The sequence below is a fragment of the Thalassophryne amazonica genome, chromosome 5 (assembly GCF_902500255.1).
Source record: "Thalassophryne amazonica chromosome 5, fThaAma1.1, whole genome shotgun sequence".
Taxonomy (NCBI): domain Eukaryota; kingdom Metazoa; phylum Chordata; class Actinopteri; order Batrachoidiformes; family Batrachoididae; genus Thalassophryne; species Thalassophryne amazonica.
Genome location: NC_047107.1, coordinates 29,803,334 through 29,826,078, shown reverse-complemented (window position 1 = coordinate 29,826,078; position 22,745 = coordinate 29,803,334). Strand labels below are relative to the sequence as shown.

The window sequence follows — 22,745 nt, the reverse complement described above, 5'->3', positions numbered from 1 at the left end:
CAAGCTCCTTCTGCTTGTATAGCTCCAGAAATTCATTTATAGGCTTTTTTTCCAGTTGAAAGCCTTCATGTTTCCAAAATTTGCTCAAATATGGTGTGAGAGTGAAGAGTCTCTCATTCCCACACACACAGAGACAGAGAGAGACAGAGAGAGAGAGAGAAGGAAAAAGTGTTATTAGACGTAAAAAAGCAGCGAAACAATTTTAATAAACGATCATCTTCACCACACAGCCTCAGTGAAACAGTAAGGTGTGAAAAACTGATTTAGAAAGTTTTTTTCATCCAGGATTCATCTTTAAAAGAGCAGATTTACTCCTTTACTTCTTCCAAAATTATTTTTTTCATTTTCTTTTTATTATTGTTGTTTATGCACCAATGAGACCAGATCAAATTACTTGTATGTGAGAACTTACTTGGCAATAAATCTGATTCTGATTCGACAATCAAATCAGTCCAGATTTAGCTCTTGTTCAAACAAGACAATTAGGGGTTATATTGATTTATTTTTTTTTTATAAGTATGCAATTCCACTCAAAAATGTTGAAAAAAAAAAAAAAGCTAAACTGGCAACATGACAGAAAAACTCTGCCTGGACTGTTACTGAATTAAAGGTACAGTGTGTCATTTTTAAAGAAGAGCGCAAATGTTATGTCCATCAAATATTAATGTGTTTTTAAACTTTTCAATGTTATTTATTTTTTTAACAGACAGAATACAAAAAAAGAACTTTGATATTACAACATAAGTGTAAATTTGTCTATTATTCTTGCTTTCAATGCATCTAAAACCAGTCAAAATGACTCGCAACGCGCACCGCCTCGGGCGATAATTGCCAACAGCACCGCTATCCTAAAAATTTCTGGGGAGAACCCTGTATCATGTGTGCACGAGACCACTGTATGGAGTGTGCGTTCGTAGCATCTTCTTGCAAGATGCTGTGGCGGGAAACATTAGATAATGAACATCGCATTAACATGCCTTTTGAAGAATATATTGAACAGAATGCATTTTCTAAAACCTCCGAAACCGGGCCAGATACCAGGGAAAACACCAGTCAAACGCAAAGCATCAACCCCTGCAAGTGTAGAACCTTCAAAGAAGAAGTATGAAGAGAAAGGAAGAGAGAGGAAGTTTGTGAGTAGCTGGACACAGGATTATCTGTGGCTGGGGCACAAGGAAGAGGACAACACGATATACTGCCATGTCTGTCGGGATTTTCCTTCAATTGCAGACCAGTAAGTCATTTTTAAATGTTGAAATAAAAGAATTTGATTTGCTTTATCAAAAAACGTACTGGCAAATGATCATGCATTGAACACTGATGAATTCAGAAAACACAGGAGAGAAGCAGATGCATATTAGCATTTACCAATTATTTAAATTTTTTCCCCAATTATGAACAATCGCAGGAGAGAAACATTATGAGCTATGTCTTGGTTAACAGATTAAAAGGCTAGAGGCTATGCATGCAATATGTAATAAAATTAGTTTTTTGGAAATTGAGTTTTACCACCCACACAGGAGAGAAGCAATTTATGAAAAAGTGTAATTTCAGGACTTTCACAGTAGCATGCCCCCAGACACCCCTAGGTGACACGCTCCATTGGCGTATGTATCGCGTGCCTTCGGCACATTTCACGCGGCTCGTGCCTGTGGCACTCGCTTGTCCGGACAACCAGCTTTTCCTATAGGACAAGTAAACTGCCAGGGTTACTTGTCCTATGGACAAGTACAATAAAAAGCTTAATGTCAATGCCTGCCACTCAATCGGAAATTCCTCAATTTTGGATATATACAAACACCCAGTTTGAGCAACGGAGCTTAGTTCTTCAAATTTGTCTGAGGCGAGAATAATTAAAAATAAATAAATAAATAAATAAAAATAAAAAGTCAAACGTGACCTTACTGCACTGCTGAAGGTATAAGAAAGATGGAAATGACTGACCTGCTGTGACAACCTCTAATGGAAGCAGCCAAAACAAGATGACAAATACTTTACAGGTTTCTCCCCAGACAATGGTACAACGGCACCACGCTGTCATACTGCCATCTAGTACCGCTATAGTGTAGTGTCATCTCATGATGTTTTAGAAGGAGACTTTGTGGTAATCTAACGGCACACAAACCCGCTTTTGCTGGAAATTTCACATAAACAACTTCAGCTCTTTATTTTATCCTGGTTACATCCAGATGACACAAACCATGACAAAACAAGCCTTACACGAAGCCAGATCTCTGCATTTTTTTGTTTTGTCTTGGCGGGGACGCAGCGATTGCCGGGCCGTCTGAGGAGGAGGCACACCGGTGCCGAGCGTCACGGAGGCAGGTGAACAGCCGACTCGATCAAAGCTGTCTGCTGTGGGATCGATCAGATCAGAGGCTAAGAACGATACTGCAGCCTCTGTGACAGTGAACAGGGAGGCTTTTATGAAAAAAACGGCAGAACAGAATTCAAAATTATTCAGGTACCGTGACACATTTTGAGATTTTGGGGCTGGATAGCTGCATGCATTATTTCCATTCTTCTATGTTTTAAAGGACATGTTGCACTGAAATCATAACATTTCCAAGTGCTCTTAGAGGAAACTGTGCACTTGAATGCCGCTAATGTTAAAAATTGAACCACAGATTAATTAGTGTGATGTGGTGTTATGACTCGCTTTTTAAGTGATAACTGTTCATTTTGATGCAGTCACGGTAAAAGGAACCACTTTCCACTGAGTGGTGTGCGCTGCTCCGTTACAGAACAGTCTCACATCAAGACAGACACTCAAAGTAAAACAAAAATAAACCCTACCAGCTCCACTGAGAAGGAAAAACAGTCATCCACTTGTGATTTCCAAAGTCCGCTCCGCCAGAGGAGTCCCCACGCACGGATCGCGATCGATTGTCAGCCAGTTTTGCGGAGTTCATCACAAAGTTCTCTCACGGTTAGATAGAAAGTCCATTATCTCCAGAAAATAACGCATTCCGACTTTTTCCCAATGTAAAAAAAAAAAAAAATCCATCTGTGTGTCCAGCCTGTACAAAACAGCATCATGGAGGCACTCCGTGTGCATGCACACGGCAGGACTAAAATAATGTCCAGCGACACAAATGGCGGCGACACCACACGTTAGAATCCAAAACCCAACAGACTCTGAAAAATTAAGAGTTTTGGGGTGAAGTGTGTCACCTCCTGTCTCTCTGTACATCCGAACCTTTACTTTCAAATGAAAGCTCACAAGCTTCGTTATCGGATGAAGCAGTGTTCGTTTCCTCACTGTGTCAGCCTGATGTTTCTGCTTTTCCTAAAATGTACATCACGTGCTGAGAAATGACGACAAATGCAGAGTAAAATTCAGAGTAATTAGACGTTTTCCAGAAATGCACCTGCTGACTTGGAGAGGAAAGCTGGACCTTTTGTTTTTCCATTTTTTGACAGTATAGACAGGTATCAAAATCTGAATCACAAGGACAAGGTAAGATTTTAACACTCTGAAGTGAATGTCCCCAGCCTGGTGATATTGCGACTTGGGAATTCAAACTTTTCAAATTGAAAACTATGCAGGGGAAAAGTGTAAAAAAGTCTGGAATCTCCCACATTTTAAATTGTCTTTCTGTAAAATACGTTTATTGCACATTTGCACACACATACAGTGTGTCAACAAAACACAAACATTTTAGATTAATTTAACTAATCAACAATTCAGCACAGAATCAGACCAGAAACAGTATGAAAAGATTTTCATTTTTGTCTTTGGGCTTCAGGACAAGGTCGGACAGGACACCGAGTGGAAGCGTTGCGCACGGTGATAGTTCCCAACAGCACCGCTATACTAAAAATTTCTGGGGAGAACCCTGCTTTGATTTGAAAATTAACAAGTGGTCACAGTGAGAAAAAATATATACCTGTGCAGAAAAAAGATGCATCAACCCAAATCAACAATCGATTTATAATCAAATCATGAGGTGCCTCAAGACTCCCACTGGGAGCATGTTTCACCACATCCACAACGCCACAGAACTGCCTTGGGTACTGGATGACAACCACCCAGGTGGAGAACCCAGTGAAAGAGATAATTTCTACAGACTGTTTTACAGAAGGTAAAAAATCACTGAATCTTTACTACCATGGGAGCAAGTAGTCTGCAGCAAAAAAAAAAAAAAAAAAAAAAAACTAGCAGCAACTGAACAGGACTAAAACCACTGAGAATCTCTGGTAATAATTACTTTAGCCCACCTCCCCATGTGAAATGAATGTCATCCGAACAGGGCTTTGGAGGGTCGACTTTCCTCTGGCTGGTAAGAAAATAAACAATTCATGAAGGACCAGAACAACCAGCTGCATTATGTTTCTCAGGCCCATTCAGCATATGTGATTAGGCTCGCCAAAAATGCATCTGTAAACTGTGATGAACATTGGAAACCTGGAATTTCACTGATTGGAAATAACGCTAACAAATAGCATTTAGAGTGTTGTTGAAAATTATTACAAGTTGAAAATTTATTTGAATCTTTCAGCCCTAGGTCACAAGCAGCAATACAAAAGCTATGTAATAAGGCTACTTACTGTCACTACTGTATCCAGGTTTCAGATTAGAGAAAAACAAGGGTGGGGGAGAGAAACATGGTCATGAAACACATCTGTGTATACAGAACAATAACAGGGTAAGAGGATAAGGCAAACGAAAGGTGGAGTCAAGTGAAGAGGGACTCACTTGTTCTGCAGTAAGGATAAGCATTCCAGGCTTTTTCATGAAACACCAAAGAACCTTCAGGTGCCACAAGCTTGACAAAACCAGGGACTCGACTGCAGGAGGGGGCATGGGAAAGAATCAGCAAATGTGCAGACAGGGAATAATGAAGAGGACACATTGCTCCACTTATTCAAGTAATGTGCACGATTCAGGAAAAGGAAAGGAAGAAAAAAAAATACACATCTTCATGTAACATTAGACAACACTGCCACTAGGTGGTAGCACAGTGCTATTACATGGGGAAATTACATGGAGACAACCTAAAACAAGCAAATGGGCACATATACATACCTCTTTAGGTGGTAGATTTTGTGTGTATATTGTCCTTTCTCACCATCTTTTTCATAGGGCTCATTCTTTAAAACCTCAATACCCTCACCTCCGCCTGTCTCATTTTTACTGGCTTCAGCCACGGAGTACAACTGTCCCACTTGATACTGCAAGACAAATGAACAAAGTTAAAAACACAGAAAACAACAAACTGACATAAGAAGAAATACTAATTCATCTAAACTAGCTGATAAGTCATATTTTGTGTGCCAACATGTTCTGGATATATGGAAAAACAAACATTTGTACAGCAGGATGTGACCCTTGAAACCACATTAACATTGTATATACACTGTCACAATAGATTTAAATTACTTAAGGTGCACAAATATTTGCAGTAAATCTGTAGTAATTACTTTTGTGCAGTGAGAACTGACTATGAGCCACAGTACTATTTGTGCCTCAGAAAAGCTCTCTTTTCACATTTGTACAGTTTTAAGTAGAACCAATAGCCTGCTGTACAAGTACATCTTGACAATTTACTTTCAACTTCATTGTTGTGGTGTAAATAGGCAAGATTCTCAAACAAAAAAATACATCCAAATATTTACGGACCTGGTGGAATGTAAGGATACTGTGCTCATGTATTTTAAAATTTACCATATTTGAACATAAAGCTGTGGTTACTCACCTCTTCAACAGTAATGGGCAAAACCACACGGCTGCAAAACAAAGCATTAGAAGTTAGAGAACATAAAACAATAAATAAATACGTACTTCAATATGAAACCGTTCCTAACTGTAGAAAGTTTGGAGACAGACAAAATATAGGCACCCAGCCTGCAATCCCCCCCCCCATATACCATGACCAGAAAAATACAATTAAGCTTAATACATCTGCCTTGCATCAGATACACACATCCTTTCACACAACTATCACGGCTCACATTACGGGAAACTTTTGAGCATTACACTCTGAACGCACACTAAATTAAGCAGTAGATATAATACTATGGATGCTCCAAGACCGGCTGTTAGGAATTAAAGAGAGAATAACTCAAAGTTCGGTGAAACAGCAATGACTTTCTGTGACAAGTAAGATTTGATTTCTGTGTGGCCAACTTGGGTGTGGTTTGGAAAAACCTGCTCAACCAAGTCCAGACTTTTGTTCTTTATTTTACAAATTATACTGTTCACACAAAGGACATTCTGATTTAAGGATTTTTACTTGACTGAGTTTTAAAGCAGAGGGCTGTGTATTAAATAAATTTGTGCATTTTGCTCTGACTAAAGTAAAAACAGAAAGATAGTTTGAAATGGCTTTGCACAATGAAGAGCACAGTGTGAGAACTCGGGTAAGAGTTTGCCTTCTTTCAAACTCTTTCAATAGTGTACTGGCTCATGAACGGGGAACAACATGCATGCAATGAAAAAAACCCTTTTTGCTGGTAAGAACAGGAAGCCCAGCAGGGTTGTACCTCCTGAGGAAAATTATTACTAAAAAGTCAGACACTACAGATGTCAGCAATAGGAGAACTAAAAGTTGCATCTGCTGAACTCAGGGATAATGGTTAAGCTCTGAAGAAAGCATTGTTTTCTGAAAGAAAACCATCTGTAAGACCTACGATAGAAGTTCAACATGTCCACATTTTAATATATGGTCAGAAATAATGCAAACAAAGCATTTTTTATGAAAATATTTTAAGAAGATGTCCAAGTGATTTGGCATCCAGAACAAAACAAAATGCTTTCATAAAGTGAAAAAAAAAAAAAAAAAAATCCTGGCATAAAATGTATGTTGGACACAATTATTGCCACAATAATTAACAGTAAATCATCACTTTTACAGCCAGTTTTCTTTAGACAAGTCAGGGGTGGATACATGAACACATCTTGGACTTCATTTCCATCAATCTTAAGAAATACAAACTATATGATACTGTACGGTAAATCTGTCAGGAGGCAGTTTTCAAAACTGAGTGACCACACAAGAAGGAGACGAGTGAGGAAAGCCACCAAGGCAACACTGAAGAAGTGATATTCATCCATGGCTGCGACTGGAAAAATTGTGCATAGTTCAGCTTTTGTCTGTTTCACCACCAGTCACAGCCTCATAGTGAAAAAACAGAAGGATTTTCATACAACAAAACAGATCAAATCCAGACTTGAATCTCGCAAACTTTTCTGCCCGGTGCCACACAAACCTTCTACAGCTCAACACCTTGAAGACAAAGGAGCTGCTCAATGACTTTGGGAAGTCCAGATTGAGACCAGTTCTGACTGAGGGAGTTGAAGTGGAGGCTATGGATTCATGCAGCAAACTGGACTGGACAACCCACAGCACATCCAAGGAGGACACATCCAGGCTGTTCAAACTGATCGGGGTAGGCTGGCTCTGTGGTTGGCATGAAGCTGGACTCTCTGGTGATGGTGGCAGAGAAGAAAACACTGGACATTATGGACGATGCCAGTCACCCTCTGCATATCAGCAACCAGAGGATGCTTCTTCAGCCACAGACTGCTCCTTCCCAAGTGCAGGACCAACAGACTGAAAAACTCCATTGTCCCTCAGACCATCAGACTGTATAACTCCTCATTTAGGGGGAGGAGGAGTAACAGGAAGACAGGATGGAAAGGAGCAGTAGTAGCCAGTAAACCAGTAATGAGCAGTATTTCTGGTATTTATATTTAGATTTTACAAATTGTTTCTTACTTTTACTTTGAATACTCTGTGTGCTTGTTACTCTGTGTGCTGCTATCCAATGCTGCTGGAACCTCAGTTTGCCTGAAGGAGTCTTCCCAAGGGATTAATAAAGTTCTGTCTAATCTCATGTACATTCTGGCAAACTGTAGCTGAAATTTCACATATTTTTAAGAAAATCCTTCTCTGTGCCACTCCACCATGAAGCTGTGGCTTTCCTCACTCGTATCCTTCTTACACGTTCCCATAGTTTTTGAGAAACATCTTCACACAGATTTAGCATACGATTTGTATTTCTGCATAATTGGTGTAAATAAAGTCCAAGACATAGTGACTTGGAGATGTTCATGCATATATCCCCTGACTTGTCGAAAGACAACTGGCTGTAAAAGTGATGATTTACTGTAAATTTATCATAATGTCCCAATAATTACAGCATACATTGGTTTCCCTTTATGAAAGCATTTTATTTTGTTCTTGTTGCCAAATAACTTTGGACATTTTTTTAAATATTTTGATGAAATAAAATTGCTTTGTTTGCATTTATTTGACATTAAAAAAGGTGTACATAAAATACAGGGATACCAACAATTTTGCCCACATAGACAGCAAAGTATTAAAATTTTACAACTGTGTAAATAAAAATAGTAACAGATGATTGATTCCTCACTTGTAAGTCACTTTTGTAGTATTTGCCACAGCCAACAGATTGTGGGTTTTATGGAATAAATTTATCTGAGAGTTATTAACATGAAGTGTGGATCTTAATGTTGCCGTCAGAACTGTGATGGCTCACAAAGGTGCAATGGTGGGCTAGGGTTGGGTATCGAGAACCGGTTCTTTTCAAGTATCGTTAAGAAATTATTCGATCCACCGATATCAATAGCCTTTTTGCTTAACGATTCCCTTATCGGTCGTTCAGAGCAGCCGTTGTTTTTGAGGGTGTTTGTTGGGAAAATTATCATTTCCCTACGTTGATTACAGACCCTGCAGCGACTGTTATCAACCGTTTCTCCATTAATGTCAATTCTGTCATTTGTACAAAGTTAAAATATAACACATCTTTTAATTTTAAATAATGACACTAATTCTGAAGTTTTGTAACAAACACGCCAGAGAGTTGCTGCGGTTTAAACAGCACACAGAGAAAACATGACGACAATTGTAAATGAACATTATACAACTAAAATGTACATTTTTATTCCTTTTCATCCGCTGCAGCAAGAGGCTGCAGCAACTCTCTGGCGTGCAGATCTCAATATTTAGGGCAAATACTGCCATGAACACTACTGGCCAGTAGACGGCAGTAGAGACCGTGAAAACTTGCCAAAACAAATATTCCAAATAAATAATCCGTGTCTGCTACGTTTAAGCTGCGTGGAAGTTAATAAACTCAAACCGAATTTCAGACATCTTATATACTGGAACAAAGAGGACAGACAGTGTTTGACATAAGCAGGATGTTAAAAAGCAAACAGGAAGCGAATGCAGCTCACAATGATTCCAACTGAAAATAATGGAGAAGCAACCTGAGCTTCTTCTGGACTTGTTACACAAAACAAACACAATAACAATGTCTATAAACCAAGAGAATGTATTCACAAGTGTTTTAGGCACAATATACAAAGGGTTTAATGCTGTTGTCCGTGTGGAGCCTGATCAGAGCATCTCAAATGCATTTCTCCTGTTGTGAATGTACTGATATTACCCATTATGCACTGTGTGGAGACAGCATGTCCACACTAAAGCCTTCACAACTAGTGCATTACTTTAAAACTGAAACATATATCTGATATTTTCACTTTATAAAACTTGAGATGTGATGTTAATATAAATAACTTGTCCAAAATTAGTCTGGTTTAAATTTTAATCATAAGTTAAAACTGTATGCCTCTGGGTGACTTGGGTGATATTGCCAGCGAATCAGTATTGGGGTCAAAAGAAATTGTTTTTTTTTCTCTTTTGTTTACTTTCTTTTCTGCGACCAGTGGTCCTTTGCTTGCAGAGGACAGAGCGGTTTATCCTGGAACTAGCTCTCCTCTGTTTGCAGAGGATAGAACTGTACATCTACTACAAAACATTTAACAGGTAGATACTCAAATCTTTGATATCAGACTTTATAACATTGTGCTGCTGCTACAAATACTAAATGGTTTGCACTACTGCATTTTCCACTTTTACCTCACACTACACTGTAAATACTAAATATTACTAAATTGTCCTTATTGTCGAAATGTCTTGTCCTGTCAACACCGAGGGAAAGTGAGAAATGAAATTTTGATTCCTTGTATGTCTAGTACAAGTGAAGAATTGACAATAAAGCGGACTTTGACTTTGATAAATGTTTAACTGTTAAGCTTTGTTCACCACGCCTGCAAAAATATGTTAGCGGTCTAAAAATTATTGGACCAAAATTTAGCGGAAGATAATCCGCTGATGGTTTTCAAAATTATCTGAAAAGATAATCCGATAATAAAAACGTCAGCTTCGATAATTAGCGCTTAGCGGATTAGCAGAACTGTGCCCACCACTGTAAAGGTGTGATTTGTGACAATCCCCAGACAGCGGTTGAAAATACTGTGGAAATGAACTTTATGTCCCCTCAAGTGTTTCCTTAACACTATGGGTATTGCTGCCTTTACACCAACTGCATCATTTACTCAGGTGAACAACATAAATATTAATTTGCTGCCCACTAACTACACAGAGCAAATTAATACTTGTTACACAATGATCTGAAAGCCAAGAATAAAAATGAACTGCCACCCTATGTAGAATGGCCTAAAAGCTTACAATCTGTGTCTGCAGTAGGGTTGCCATGACTAGTCAACTAGTCACGACTACGTCAACTATTGAAACAGTCAACAACTAATTTAGTAGTCAACGAGTCATTTGCTTTGAACCTTGAACCTGTTGTGAAAGTGTCGTGACACGGACCTACAACAGGGGGCGGTAATGAACGGACAATGGATAAGCCAAAAGTAACAATTTAATGTTGTGAATCGCACAACGACGTACAGACAATAACAATATGGTGGACTGTCAATCATACACCAGGTGACGTGTGGGCAGGCTCGACGATAGAAGACGCCTGGCGAGAGAAGAGCTGGATCCCCACACAGCTTCCACCACCAACGGAGCTGAAGAACACCGGAGCCGCCAAGCCCTGCGCCCCAGGTGGCCGCTGTCTTCAGCAGTCAGACCCGGTACTGCTGTCAGAAAACAGAGACAGTCCTGATGAGTGTGAGTTCGCACACTCAGTAATCCCACAGTCAGTGTTCAGTAAAGGAGGGAGAACTCCACCTCCAATCACACACTCGTGCAGCTCCTGTCTAACCACTTATCTGATTGGAGTGTGAAGCGAAGCCGTCGCTGATCACACCAAACGCCAATCCCACAGATAAGGCAAACACCACAGGATAACGGCTGCAAAAGAAGTTCAGATTATTACTCAATGTTTTGAGTCAGCAGAGAAAAGTACCTGAATGGTAGCTGATTTCTTGGCGAGGAGGTGGAGTTGCAGTCCAGCCTTTATGGTGATGGTGATGAATGAGTGACAGCTGGTCCTGAGGATGAGTGACAGCTGTCACTCCCAGTGGCTCTGGCGCCCTCTCGAGCTTGAAGCCCGCACTCCAAGCAGGGCGCCATCTGGTGGTGGTGGGCCAGCAGTACCTCCTCTTCAGCGGCCCACACAACAGAACCAATGCAGTGCAGTGCTTCGATCTTTGCTTCGCTCTTCAGAAGCGGCAACTCTGCTTCTTAACCCATCTCAAAGCCATTACAAAATGTCAATCATGAGTCACTTTTGTGCAGATTAAAGTGACTAACTGGGACTCCTGCCTTGTTGCGAGAAAGAAAGGAGAATCATCCTGCATTCCGTTGCTCCAAACGCTGCGCCGCCGAGTCAAGTTAGAAAGATAGACTCTGCATGGAATTAATAACTTCAAAGCGAATCGCTATTTAAATCAAACGATACCTCTTTCCAAACTTAATACAAACAATGAACTGCAATTGATCAAAATGTGTTTTTTGTACACCCAAAATGAGATGTCCTGGCTGACGTGCAGCAGCCCAAGACTGTATGGCTGCAGACCTGCAGACTCCAGCAGCCAGCTGAGCTCAGCTCAGATGTATGGAGAGACATCCATGCTGTTAATGTCTTAAAGGAAATGCTTTTGACAAAAACTACAGATTTTTTTCTATCCATGTCCAGAGATCAAGGATCCAGTGACCAATTTCATATTTATTTACTTTAAGACTCAATAAAATATTGTTGACATAGAAAACCTGGAGGTATCGATAAGGGAATTGATAAGTGGAATCGATAATGGTATCGATAAAATGCGATAAGCTGCAATTTACGTATGAGCCGACTAGTCAACTAATCGCAAAAATAATCGTTGACTAGTCAAATATCAAAATAATCGTTTGTGGCAGCTCTAGTCTGCAGATATGAAAATTTGTGCAGATAAAACTGACACATACAGAATGCAGCATGTGTGATTCTCACTTTAAGAGCAGAACAACAAAATGAGACCGTGAGAGTGGAACAGATTAAACTCCATCAAAATATGACAAGGAACCTGTTAAAATGTCACGCAACCTAGGTTTAATAACAGTTGAGAAACACCAAGAATAATATTTTCTACCTTTGTTGGTTCAGTTAAAGTATCACTTCATAAAGAGAATGCTCAATGCCTCAATACCAGTGTTTTTATTGACCAAGTTATTGATTTTCACATTTAAATAATGACTAATTATGTTAATGGTGATCACAAGGAAATGTTTCCAACAGAGATGGCTGAAGAAGGTCATTTATTAACAAAGTATTTATCAGTAATGCATTTAAAGTGTGTGTGTGTGTGGGGGGTGAATAATTACGTAGCAGGACAATTTAAGGTTTGTGTCCATAAATTTTCTACTTGTACTACTCCTTCAATTTTCAGTGCTCCTACTAAAAAAGTTGGCCTGGAGCCCTGATATGGGTTGGTCGACAGTTGAGCCATTTACAGCCACAGCGCAGCTGCCCATGAATTAAGCAGCATGGAAAAATAAATGTGAATATTCAGTTAAACGTGCAACATACTTTAAATATGTCCATAAGGATCCCAATGACTCAAGCTATCAGCACACTAAAGTGTACATACAGTGCATCTGGAAAGTGCATCTGCACTTTTTCACATTTTGTTATGTTATAGCCTTATTCCAAAATGGATTAAATTAACTTTTTCCTCAAAATTCTGCACACAATACCCCATAATGACAATGTGAAAAAAGCTTTATGAAATTTTTGCAAGTTTATTAACAATAAAAAGAAATCACATGTACATACTCTAAATATTCACAACCTTTGCCATAAAGCTCAAAATTGAGCTCAGGTGCATCTCGTTTCCACTGATCATCCTTGACATGTTTCTACAGCTTAACTCGAGTCCGCCAGGGGTAAATTCAGTTGACTGGACATGGTTCGGAAAGACACACACCTGTCTACATATAAGGTCCCACAGTTGACAGTGCATGTCAGAGCACAAACCAAGCATGAAGTCAAAGGAATTGTCTGCAGACCTCTGAGACAAGATTGTCTCAAGGCACAAATCTGAGGAAGGGTACAGAAATAGTTCTGCTGCTTTGAAGTTCCCAGTGAGCACAGTGGCCACCATCATCCGTAAATGGAGGAAATTCGGATTCACCAGTACTCTTCCTCGAGCTGGCTGCCAGTCTAAACTGAGCGACCAAGGCAGAAGGGCCTTCGTCAGGGAGGTGACCCAGAACCCGATCGTCATTCTGTCGGAACTCCAGCCTTCCTCTATGGAGAGAGGAGAACCTTCCAGAAGGACAACCATCTCTGCAGCAATCCACCAATCAGGCCTGTATGGTAGAGTGGCCAGACAGAAGCCAGTCCTTAGTAGAAGGCACATGGCAGCCCACCTGGAGTTTGCCAAAAGACACCTGAAGGACTCTCAGACCATGAGGAACAAAATTCTCTGGTGTGATGAGACAAAGATTGAACTCTTTGGTGTGAATGCCAGGTGTCATGTTTGGAGGAAGCAAGGCACCATCCCTACAGTAAAGCATGGTGGTGGCAGCATCATGCTGTGGGGATGTTTTTCAATGGCAGGAACTAGGAGACTAGTCAGGATTAAGGAAAAGGTGAATGCACAATGTACAGATAGATCCTGGATGAAAACCTGCTCCAGAGCGCTCTTGATATCAGACTGGGGTGACGGTTCATCTTTCAGCAGGACAATGACCCTAAATACACAGCCAAGATATCACAGGAGTGACTTCAGGATAACTCTGTGAATGTCCTTGAGTGGCCCAGCCAGAGCCCAGACCTTAATCTGATTGAACATGAGAGATCTGAAAATGACTGTACAATGATGCTCTCTGTCCAACCTGATTGAGTTTAAGAGGTGCTGCGTAGAAGAATGGGCAAAACTGCCCAAAGATAGGTGCGCCAAACTTGTGGCATCAAATTCAAGAAGACTTGAGTCTGTAATTGCTGCCAAATGTGCATCAACAAAGTATTGAGCAAAGGGTGTGAATACTTACGTACGTGATTTCTTAGCTTTTTATTTTTCATAAATTTGCAATAAATAAATAAATAAATCTTTTTTTTTCCATTTCATCATTATGGGGTGTTGTGAGTAGAATTTTGAGGGAAAAAAATAATTTACAGCATTCTGGAATAAGGCTGTAACAAAACAAAATGTTGAAAAAAATGAAGCGCAGTGTATACTTTCTGGATGCACTGTAGAATCACACCTTTAGAGTTCAATAAACATAACATGTGCACGCACACACAAGCACAAACAATATACCATACTTTATATATGATACATATTTAATTACTGATAAATGCATTTTCCTTAAATTTATATGTAATTTAAGAAAACAAAATGTTTAAAAATTCAATCTAATATTGTGGATTCATACGGATTAAACAATCAGTTTTCACTGTTTTTATTACTTTATTTTTTTTTTTAATTGATAAATAAATACAATTAAGGACAAGCTGCGGTTAGTATTATTCTTAATACATTGCAGAGCTGGCCACTCATCAAATATACACAATATTACATTTACAGGGATTAAAGCAAAAAAAAAACATATATATATATATATATATATATATATATATATATATATCTCTATCTATCTATCTTCTGGCTGGCTTTTTTTTTTTTTTTTTTTTTTTTTTTTTTTTAAATGGCCAAATCATAAGCTGTTCACCATCTACTTAGTTATAGGAACCGTTTGCAACCGTGTTGTAGGATTTTAGGTAAAACAAGGTAGAGACAGCTGACAGCTAAGAAAAGAAATCTAAATCAACAGAAATCTCATAAAATACAGTGTTTCTTTTTCCTGGTCAATAAAAGATGAGCAGAAACTTTAAATAAATAAATAAATAAATATATTAGACATTTATTGTTATTGACATTAATTAGCAAGATCCTGTTGTCTTATAATTTGTTTATGTTCAATAAAGGTCCTCTAGCAATCAATAATAATATTTACATTTTAACAGCGTCTGCAGGAGGGCGTGGGTCCTTGAGCTTTTGACAAGAGCAGAAATTAGCTTTAAATTAGTGGAAGTTAGTGTGCACGCTGACATCCACAAAATGTCTTGTAAATCACTTCAGCGTTGGTATCAGGTTACAAGAACAGACCAGCCACTGACGTCATGGTACCGCTCTACTTTGACTGGCTGTCACCTCCGCCCCTCCAAAAAAAATGGAACAGAATGTGACTTTTTAATCTCTTAAAATAGGCAACTGATCTCATATATGGCCTTTTGGCAGTCCAATTGACAGAAATCTTGTTACAGCATCAGAGAACTTTAATCCCTGTATTTACTGTATCCACGTGTCATTTGAAGAAAGTTGGTTAAATGCCAACCCTACATTAATTTTTATTAAAGTTGACTAAATGCCCACTCACATTAAAAATAAATAAATAAATAAAGTGAGTCTTCACAATGTTCTGCTCTCACCTGAACACATCATCATCTGTGTGCACTGGTTTTAGTTGTGGACAAATTTAAGTTTATGTTAAAACATGGTCTTATTTTGCTAGCATCTTAAACTTCACAAAGCCATCAGCGGATTTCAGGCTCTGATGGAATGAGCAGACAAACACCGACTGCTGGTGTGCAGTGGCCACACATCACCTCATGCAGTCTGCCGCTGCAGTCGGAATTCTGCTGTGACGATTTTTCTGTTGCCAAAGGACACAAATGGTTGAGTTAATTGTGATTAATTTTTTTGTGATGAAATAATACATTTTACTGAAACGGGCGTTTCAATGAACTGGCCATGTTCGCGTATCGATCCACCTCCTCTTCAGGCAGAATTTCACGTATCATTTAACATACTGCACATGAAAATAAAAGTAAGAAAATATAACTCACTACAGGGCTTAATCTTGTAACACGGTATTGTTAAATTAAAATTATGCTGAGATCCACAAGATTAATTCATGAGTAGTATGCTCCAAAGCCCTGTTGCCTTTAAAATTAAAATACTCAAAACTTTCATTAGTGCTACACAAGCAAAGAAAAAATGTTGATCAACAAGACAGCTTCTCTGAAACATGATGAACAAACACAAAGACAATCCAATTTGAGCCCCCATAGATTAGTGCTAGTTGGAATAGGATCTTGCCCAATAGTTTGGATACATTTCTGGATTATTTCTGGCTCATATATCCAAATTGTCAACAACTAAAATAAAAGAAACTCCCATTTTAGCACTGCTGTTTTTGCAGCCAACAATACAACAGTTTTAGGCTACTGAAGTACAAAAATGCCACAAAAGGTCCTTCAGAAATGTACTGAACATTTTTGTTTTCCATATCCATGCTGGTTGCAGTGGCTAACAGTACAATGTGGGAGAGAAATCTAACTTCTGCTGCATTCGATTGGACTCGAAACTAAGAAACGAACAAGCTCCAACTCAAAAAAGTGCAATCGAATGGACATTCAAGTTGGATTTCCAACTGACAAATGGGCAATATCCAGGAAGACTGACATTACCCATCTGATGTCACAGCAACGTAGCAATGCACACAATGAGCGGTAAACAGAATAACCTTTTTGTTCATTTTTATTTTTATGGAGTGTTTGATAGTGAGTTTATGCAATAAACATATCTGATAGGTCTTGATAGGTTGGTGTTGCTTTCAGTACAGCAGTGGGTCGCAGTCTGACAATGTCCCTCCCAAGATGGAGAAATTAAAATATCACAGAAAGGAGCTCCATCTCCTCTTCCCAAGCTGACACATTGGAATGCAGTTAGATCGAGCGTCAGAAATACGGCTCTGAATTAATGACTTTTGATGTGCAAGCTAAGGCAGAATTCTTCCATTTGTTTACACAAATACCTACAATGCACTGGGCGATGGTCATAATTTTGTTATAGAAGTATAAAGGGGATATAAAAAGTTTTTTTCCAATTAAAACCCATCTTAATTTTAAATTAATCACATATTGTGTGAGATTTTTCTTCATATTTTAAAACAGATGGCAATTAACACAGCAAGGGTCAGAATTCTAAACTAATCCTGCATTCACAAAATGTCAGAATACTGGAAATTTCATGCCGGAACTTGGAGAAAATGATCTGAATGTATGTTCTGGTTGGATTTTTTTTTTTTTTTTTTGCTTGGAAACTCAGGCAGAAATTCAGTGTTCCAATTTATCCAATGTGACATCATAATAATCACAGCATCCTCCATTATGACTGTAAAATCGCCCTTCATGAAGTCTCTTATGACCAGAAGATCTGGGAGGACACTATGGGACACTCAAGAAGGACACAGCGCATGCCGAGGTCGTACATGGCACAAGGTTTTTATGAATAAAGCTCATTATAAAGTGCTCTTGTTGTATTTACAATATAGGTTACCACAGGCGAATGCAACGGCAAACAAAATTCATCGGACCAATCAATTGCTATTGCAAAAGGTAAACAGTAGATAAACTATTGAGCACTGGGTTTTGTTTTGTTTTTTTATTTTAAAGAGAGGATATGTGATCAGACATGAGTGACCTCCTCAATGAGTGCCTGAGGGCTGCGCTATAATGCAGGACAGATCCACAGTGGGGTTTTTGCTTGACTCTTTCAGCACCTTGGACAGTAGCGCAGCCCGCGATTCATGTCTAAACGACAGTCACAATACTGCATCCAAATCAGACAAGGGAATGCTTCAACAGTAAGGCTGCCACAAACGATTATTGTGATAATCAGCTAGTCACCAATTATTTTTGCAATTAGTCAATTAATCAAAACATAACGTAAACTGCGGCTTATCGCACCAGCATGCAGCTGTTGCTTTGTTTATGATATCATTTAATTAATTATTTTACTATGTGTTATTGTTGGCAATACTGTTTTAATAGCTTCATGCCAATAAAGCAAATAGAAATTGAGACAGTGAGAGAGAGAGACTGACCCTCTCAAAGGTTGTATCATGTTTCTTTTCCATCACTGTGTTGAAGTGAGATCGGTCTCATGTCAGTCACCAACACGTTCAAGATTGCTTCAGTTAGGATATTTGCTTGCTGAGGTGTACATGTTGTTGTCTTGGTAACAAAATTCATCCACTGAAGAGGAACATTTTTTTTAGCACTGTGACATAGCGTTATAAAACATTACCGTCACATTTCCTATTTAAACATGACATCGCTGTTATAACGTAACACCAAACACATAACATTTGTGTGCTAAGGCTAATGAAAATGTCATTGTTAATGTTAACGTTTCAGCTATCAATATAAGTAAGTAGCTCACTATACATGTTAATGCTAGTGGCTAACTAGCCAATTAGCTTAGCAAGATAACTGTCCCTCATCAGCATCAGCCACAACATGCTTCTTTCTCAGATGCTCTTGTATCACCATATTGCACTGCCGTGGAAGGCAAGTTCTGCTTCGCAGATTTTGCACTGCACATTTTTCTCTTTAATTTGGTTAAAATGTTCCCAAACGTTTGAGCCCTATTGCTGGCTAGCCATGATATTGATGATATTGTTTGGGCATAACTTTTCTGCTGACATCACGGCTGACCTGGATTACCACTACTGCGCATGTGCGTCAAGGACAGAAAGGTAGCGGAAGATACAGCAGGAGCTTTAAGGGAATAAACAAAGCTTAAAAAAATAAAACAATGGCAATTTTTAAATTAGTTGCTGGCAATTTTGATAGTCGGCATAATCGGGACTAGTTGACCAATTGTGGCAGCTCCATTCGACAGATAGGCAAATAGTGAAGGAAAAGCGTCTGATTTCTCCATCATATATAGGTAGTAAGTGTGTTCCTCAAGCTTGGGTCCTCTACCAGAGGCTTGAAAGTTTGAGGGTTGGGCACAGTATCTTAGCTGTTCCTAGGACTGCACTCTTCTGGACAGAGACCTCTGATGTTGTGCCTGGAATCTGCTGGAACCACACTTCCAATTTGGGAGTTACAGTTCCTAGTGCTCCTATTACCAATGGGACCACTTTGGACTTTTCCTTCCACATCTGCTCCAGTTGCTCCTTCAGCCCTTGGTACTTCTCCATTTTCTCCTGCTTCTTCTTTCTGATGTTGCTGTTAGCTGGGATTGCCACATCAATCACAACTGCAGTCTTCTTACCCTTGTTAACAACCACTATGTCTGGTTGATTGGCCAGCAGCTGCTTGTCGGTCTGGAATTTGAAGTTCCGCAGGACCTTAGCCCTGTCATTCTCAACCACCTTTGGTTGGGTCTCCCATTGAAACTTTGGGACTTCTAATCCATATGGGACACAGATGTTCCTTACACGATCCCTTTCAATGTACACCAGGGGTGGGCAACTTGCTCCAGAAAGCTCCAAGAGGGTGCAGGTTTTCTTTGCAGCCACTGACTCTACCAGGTGATTTCACTGATTAACTGATTCCATCTGCTGCAGCTGGTCTGCTCTGTGTAAGCCTGATCCCGTCAGATCTCAGAAGCTAAGCAGAGCAGGATCTGGTTAGTACTTAGATGGGAGACCTCTTTGGAACACCAGTGGCTGTGTGTGTTTCTCCAGGTTTCTCCAGTTGTGTCAGGAAGGGCATCCGGTGTAAAATATGTGCCAATTACCAATGCGGAGCTGTATCCGCTGTGGCGACCCTGAACAAAAACCGGGAGCAGCCGAATGAACAACAACAACAACAACTGATTCCATCTGCTCAAAGTGATATTAATCAGTGAAATCACCTGGTGGAGTCAGTGGCCACAAAGAAAACCTATACCCTGTTGGCCCTTTCTGGAACAGGTTGCCCACCCCTGGTGTACACTGTCCCAGCTTGCATCCTGCTACTATGTGCTGGATTGTCTCTGGGGCACATTTGCACAGCCTGCAACTTGGGTCCTGTCGGCTGTGGTAGACTCCTGCCTCTATGGATCTGGTGCTTAGGGCCTGTTCTTGTGCTGCCATGATCAGAGCCTTTGTGCTGCCCTTCAGGCTGACCTTTTCTTGCCACTGGTAGGTCTTCTTGATGTCAGCCACTTCCTCTGTCTGTCGATGGTGTATCCCATGAAGGTGCTTGATCTTCCATGATATCTCCTCCTCCTTTTCCTTATCAGAGTCTGCCTTCAGCTGCCTAAGGCATTGTTGTAGCAGCTGATCTCAGAGGGCCCTATTTCTGTATTCATGGATTCTCTTCCTCTCATTTTAGATCACGGCTCTGACAGTCACTAATCCTCACCCTCCCTCCTTGCGTTGCTCACACAGTCTCAGGGTACTGGACTTTGGGTGGCAACCTCCTGGACCTTCTGGCACTGAATTTAAGTTTCCCTTAGATATTCTACACATTAGGCCTTTTTATCTTCAACTAGTATTGTTGTCCCCAAACAATAACACAGCTCTGAGTAGAATGTCTCTGGGTTAGATAGTTCTCAGATGTGTTTGTTTGGTCCTGGGTTCAACTACTATGTTCACACAAATGCAACACCATTTGCAATTACTTAGTTCACCTAGAAGTGTTTGGTTATCTAATTAGGATTTATGGTGTCCAAGTGGTTAGTGAGATTGGTTTCAGTATGGAAGGTTCCCGGTTCAAACCCTGCCCATGCCACATTTCTCCATGCAATGTTGAGTTGCTTCGAGAAGGGCATCCGGCATAAAAGTTGTGCCAATTCAACATGCAGGTCTACCTCGGACCTGCTGTATCGACCCCGAGTGAAAACGAGGGAGCTGCCGAAAGGGCTAACTTACAATAGTGTGATCACCTATGTGAGTCAATGATTCTTATTGCTTTTAAATCTCCAAGTGGCAACAGTTAGTTGGCAGCCAGATGAGGTGTATGACAATGAAGGACTGAGCTCTCGTGACCCTCACTGTAAGCTATTTAACACACACACACACACACGGCTTGCAACCATGCATTTCAAAAGTTGAGGATGGAGAAAACGTGAGACTGGAAGTCAGTTGGCATTAAAATCATGTAAAACAATCAGGGCTGTCTCACACCCACACACGTGGGCAAGTGGACACATGCACATGAACACTGATTATTATTATTATGGCTGTGATGTTCTGATTTAATAACAAAAGCAGGAACACAACAGCCTCATTTGTTTTCTGATTTTTGTTAACCCCTTGGTGTTTTTGGTATTTGTAGATCTAAGACCTTCGTAACCACCCCTAGCTGCCCATGCTAACTCCACAGGTACATTTGGCCACATCGTTTTGTTGATGTCACTAAACTACTGTATTGTAAGTACTGTATGTATTGTTTTCTCACTGTATTTTTTTCTCCCTGTATTTTTTATAGCTGTTGAAAGGCTCATTTTAGAGCAAATCTGAGAACTCCAGCTTAAGGTGGGCCACATAATGATGACGCTGCAGACGTTCGGCACTCGCCGCTACTCAAAACTATGCAAACGACGAGAAACCATCAAGATAGAAAGCAAGACAAAATACGGATGAACTGAGGTTGTCATTGGGATTTTTTAACAATTTAAACATTCTGACAAAGTGCCAGGTACAGGAACGAAGCTGGGTGACTGTTAAACGATGTCAACGTAAGTCCAGATTTTTTGTTTCGTTTTGGCTTTGGTGTCCTTCATTAGTGTCATGTGACGGGGCTTTAATTAGAAGCAATCCAGCTACATTTTGATGGAGTGTCTCTGTGTTTATGTGTTCTCTTTAACCGCTGTACTGAAAAACACTGCCTTGGAGAATGCCACTGAGGCAGATGTTGAGGCAGTACTCTGGAACGGGCTTCTCCTGAGTCAGGGCAGGACAGGAGAGTGGAGGCGCAGACTTGAGCTTTAAAAGGTAAGACTACTGAAAGAGCTACAGCTGGAGTTGAAGCTTTTACTGGTGTTACTGAAGTGCATTTTGAAACCTTACTATGTAAATATCAACATCTCAGAAATTGTTATTTTAATTCACTTATTGAGTCTTTACATTAGCAGATAGTTCAGGACTTGGTAGTTTTGTTCTGAATTTGGATGAGTGCCTCTTCAGACAACAGAACGCATCAGGACATGGGTTGGGGCTAGTGCACAATAACCTCAAGTAAGTCAAACTAGCAACGCAATTGGGCAATACAGTCTCGTTTGAGGGTGGGCGCTAAAGGGTTTAAATATGACGCATATGACAGAAACATAGGGCTGGGTACCAAACTTAGGTTGTTTTGTGGGACCGACCGAAATGCTTCAGTAGTACCGAGTATCGAAACGTGCCTCGTCTTTCGGTGCCAAGTTTCGGTACCCAGAGGTTAATCACGTGCAAGAAGAGCGGTCCGCAGCCATCCTCCTCTCAGCATTCAAGTCCGCCTGTGGATGTTACAGAGCACGAGCAGCCTGATCCAAAATTTCCACCACCGGACTCCGCTTCAATTGCAACTTAATACGCGCAATGTTTTGAAGCAAAGAAGCACTGTTCTGACCCGCTGCTTCGGTTCTTTGCTTCGCTGCCTTTCAGAAGTAGCAAATTCGCTTCTTAACTCCTCTCAGAGCCATTAAAATATGTCAATCGTGAGTCACTTTTGTGCTGATTAAAGTCACTAACTGGGACTCCTGTCTTTTT

At 40.1% G+C, this 22,745-nt stretch overlaps 1 protein-coding gene across 1 annotated transcript in view; it reads right to left on the bottom strand.

Annotated features, from left to right (window-relative positions):
- LOC117510252 (phosphatidylinositol transfer protein beta isoform) overlaps positions 1 to 22,745 on the bottom strand; it is a 64,834-nt gene that overhangs the window by 37,191 nt on the left and 4,898 nt on the right. The window contains exons 2-5 of the mRNA XM_034169892.1: positions 5,700 to 5,730; positions 5,030 to 5,175; positions 4,700 to 4,791; positions 4,552 to 4,559 (exon numbers count right to left, since the gene is read on the bottom strand). Of these exons, the coding sequence (XP_034025783.1) occupies positions 4,552 to 4,559; positions 4,700 to 4,791; positions 5,030 to 5,175; positions 5,700 to 5,730 (277 nt within the window). The remainder of the gene's footprint in view (positions 1 to 4,551; positions 4,560 to 4,699; positions 4,792 to 5,029; positions 5,176 to 5,699; positions 5,731 to 22,745) is intronic.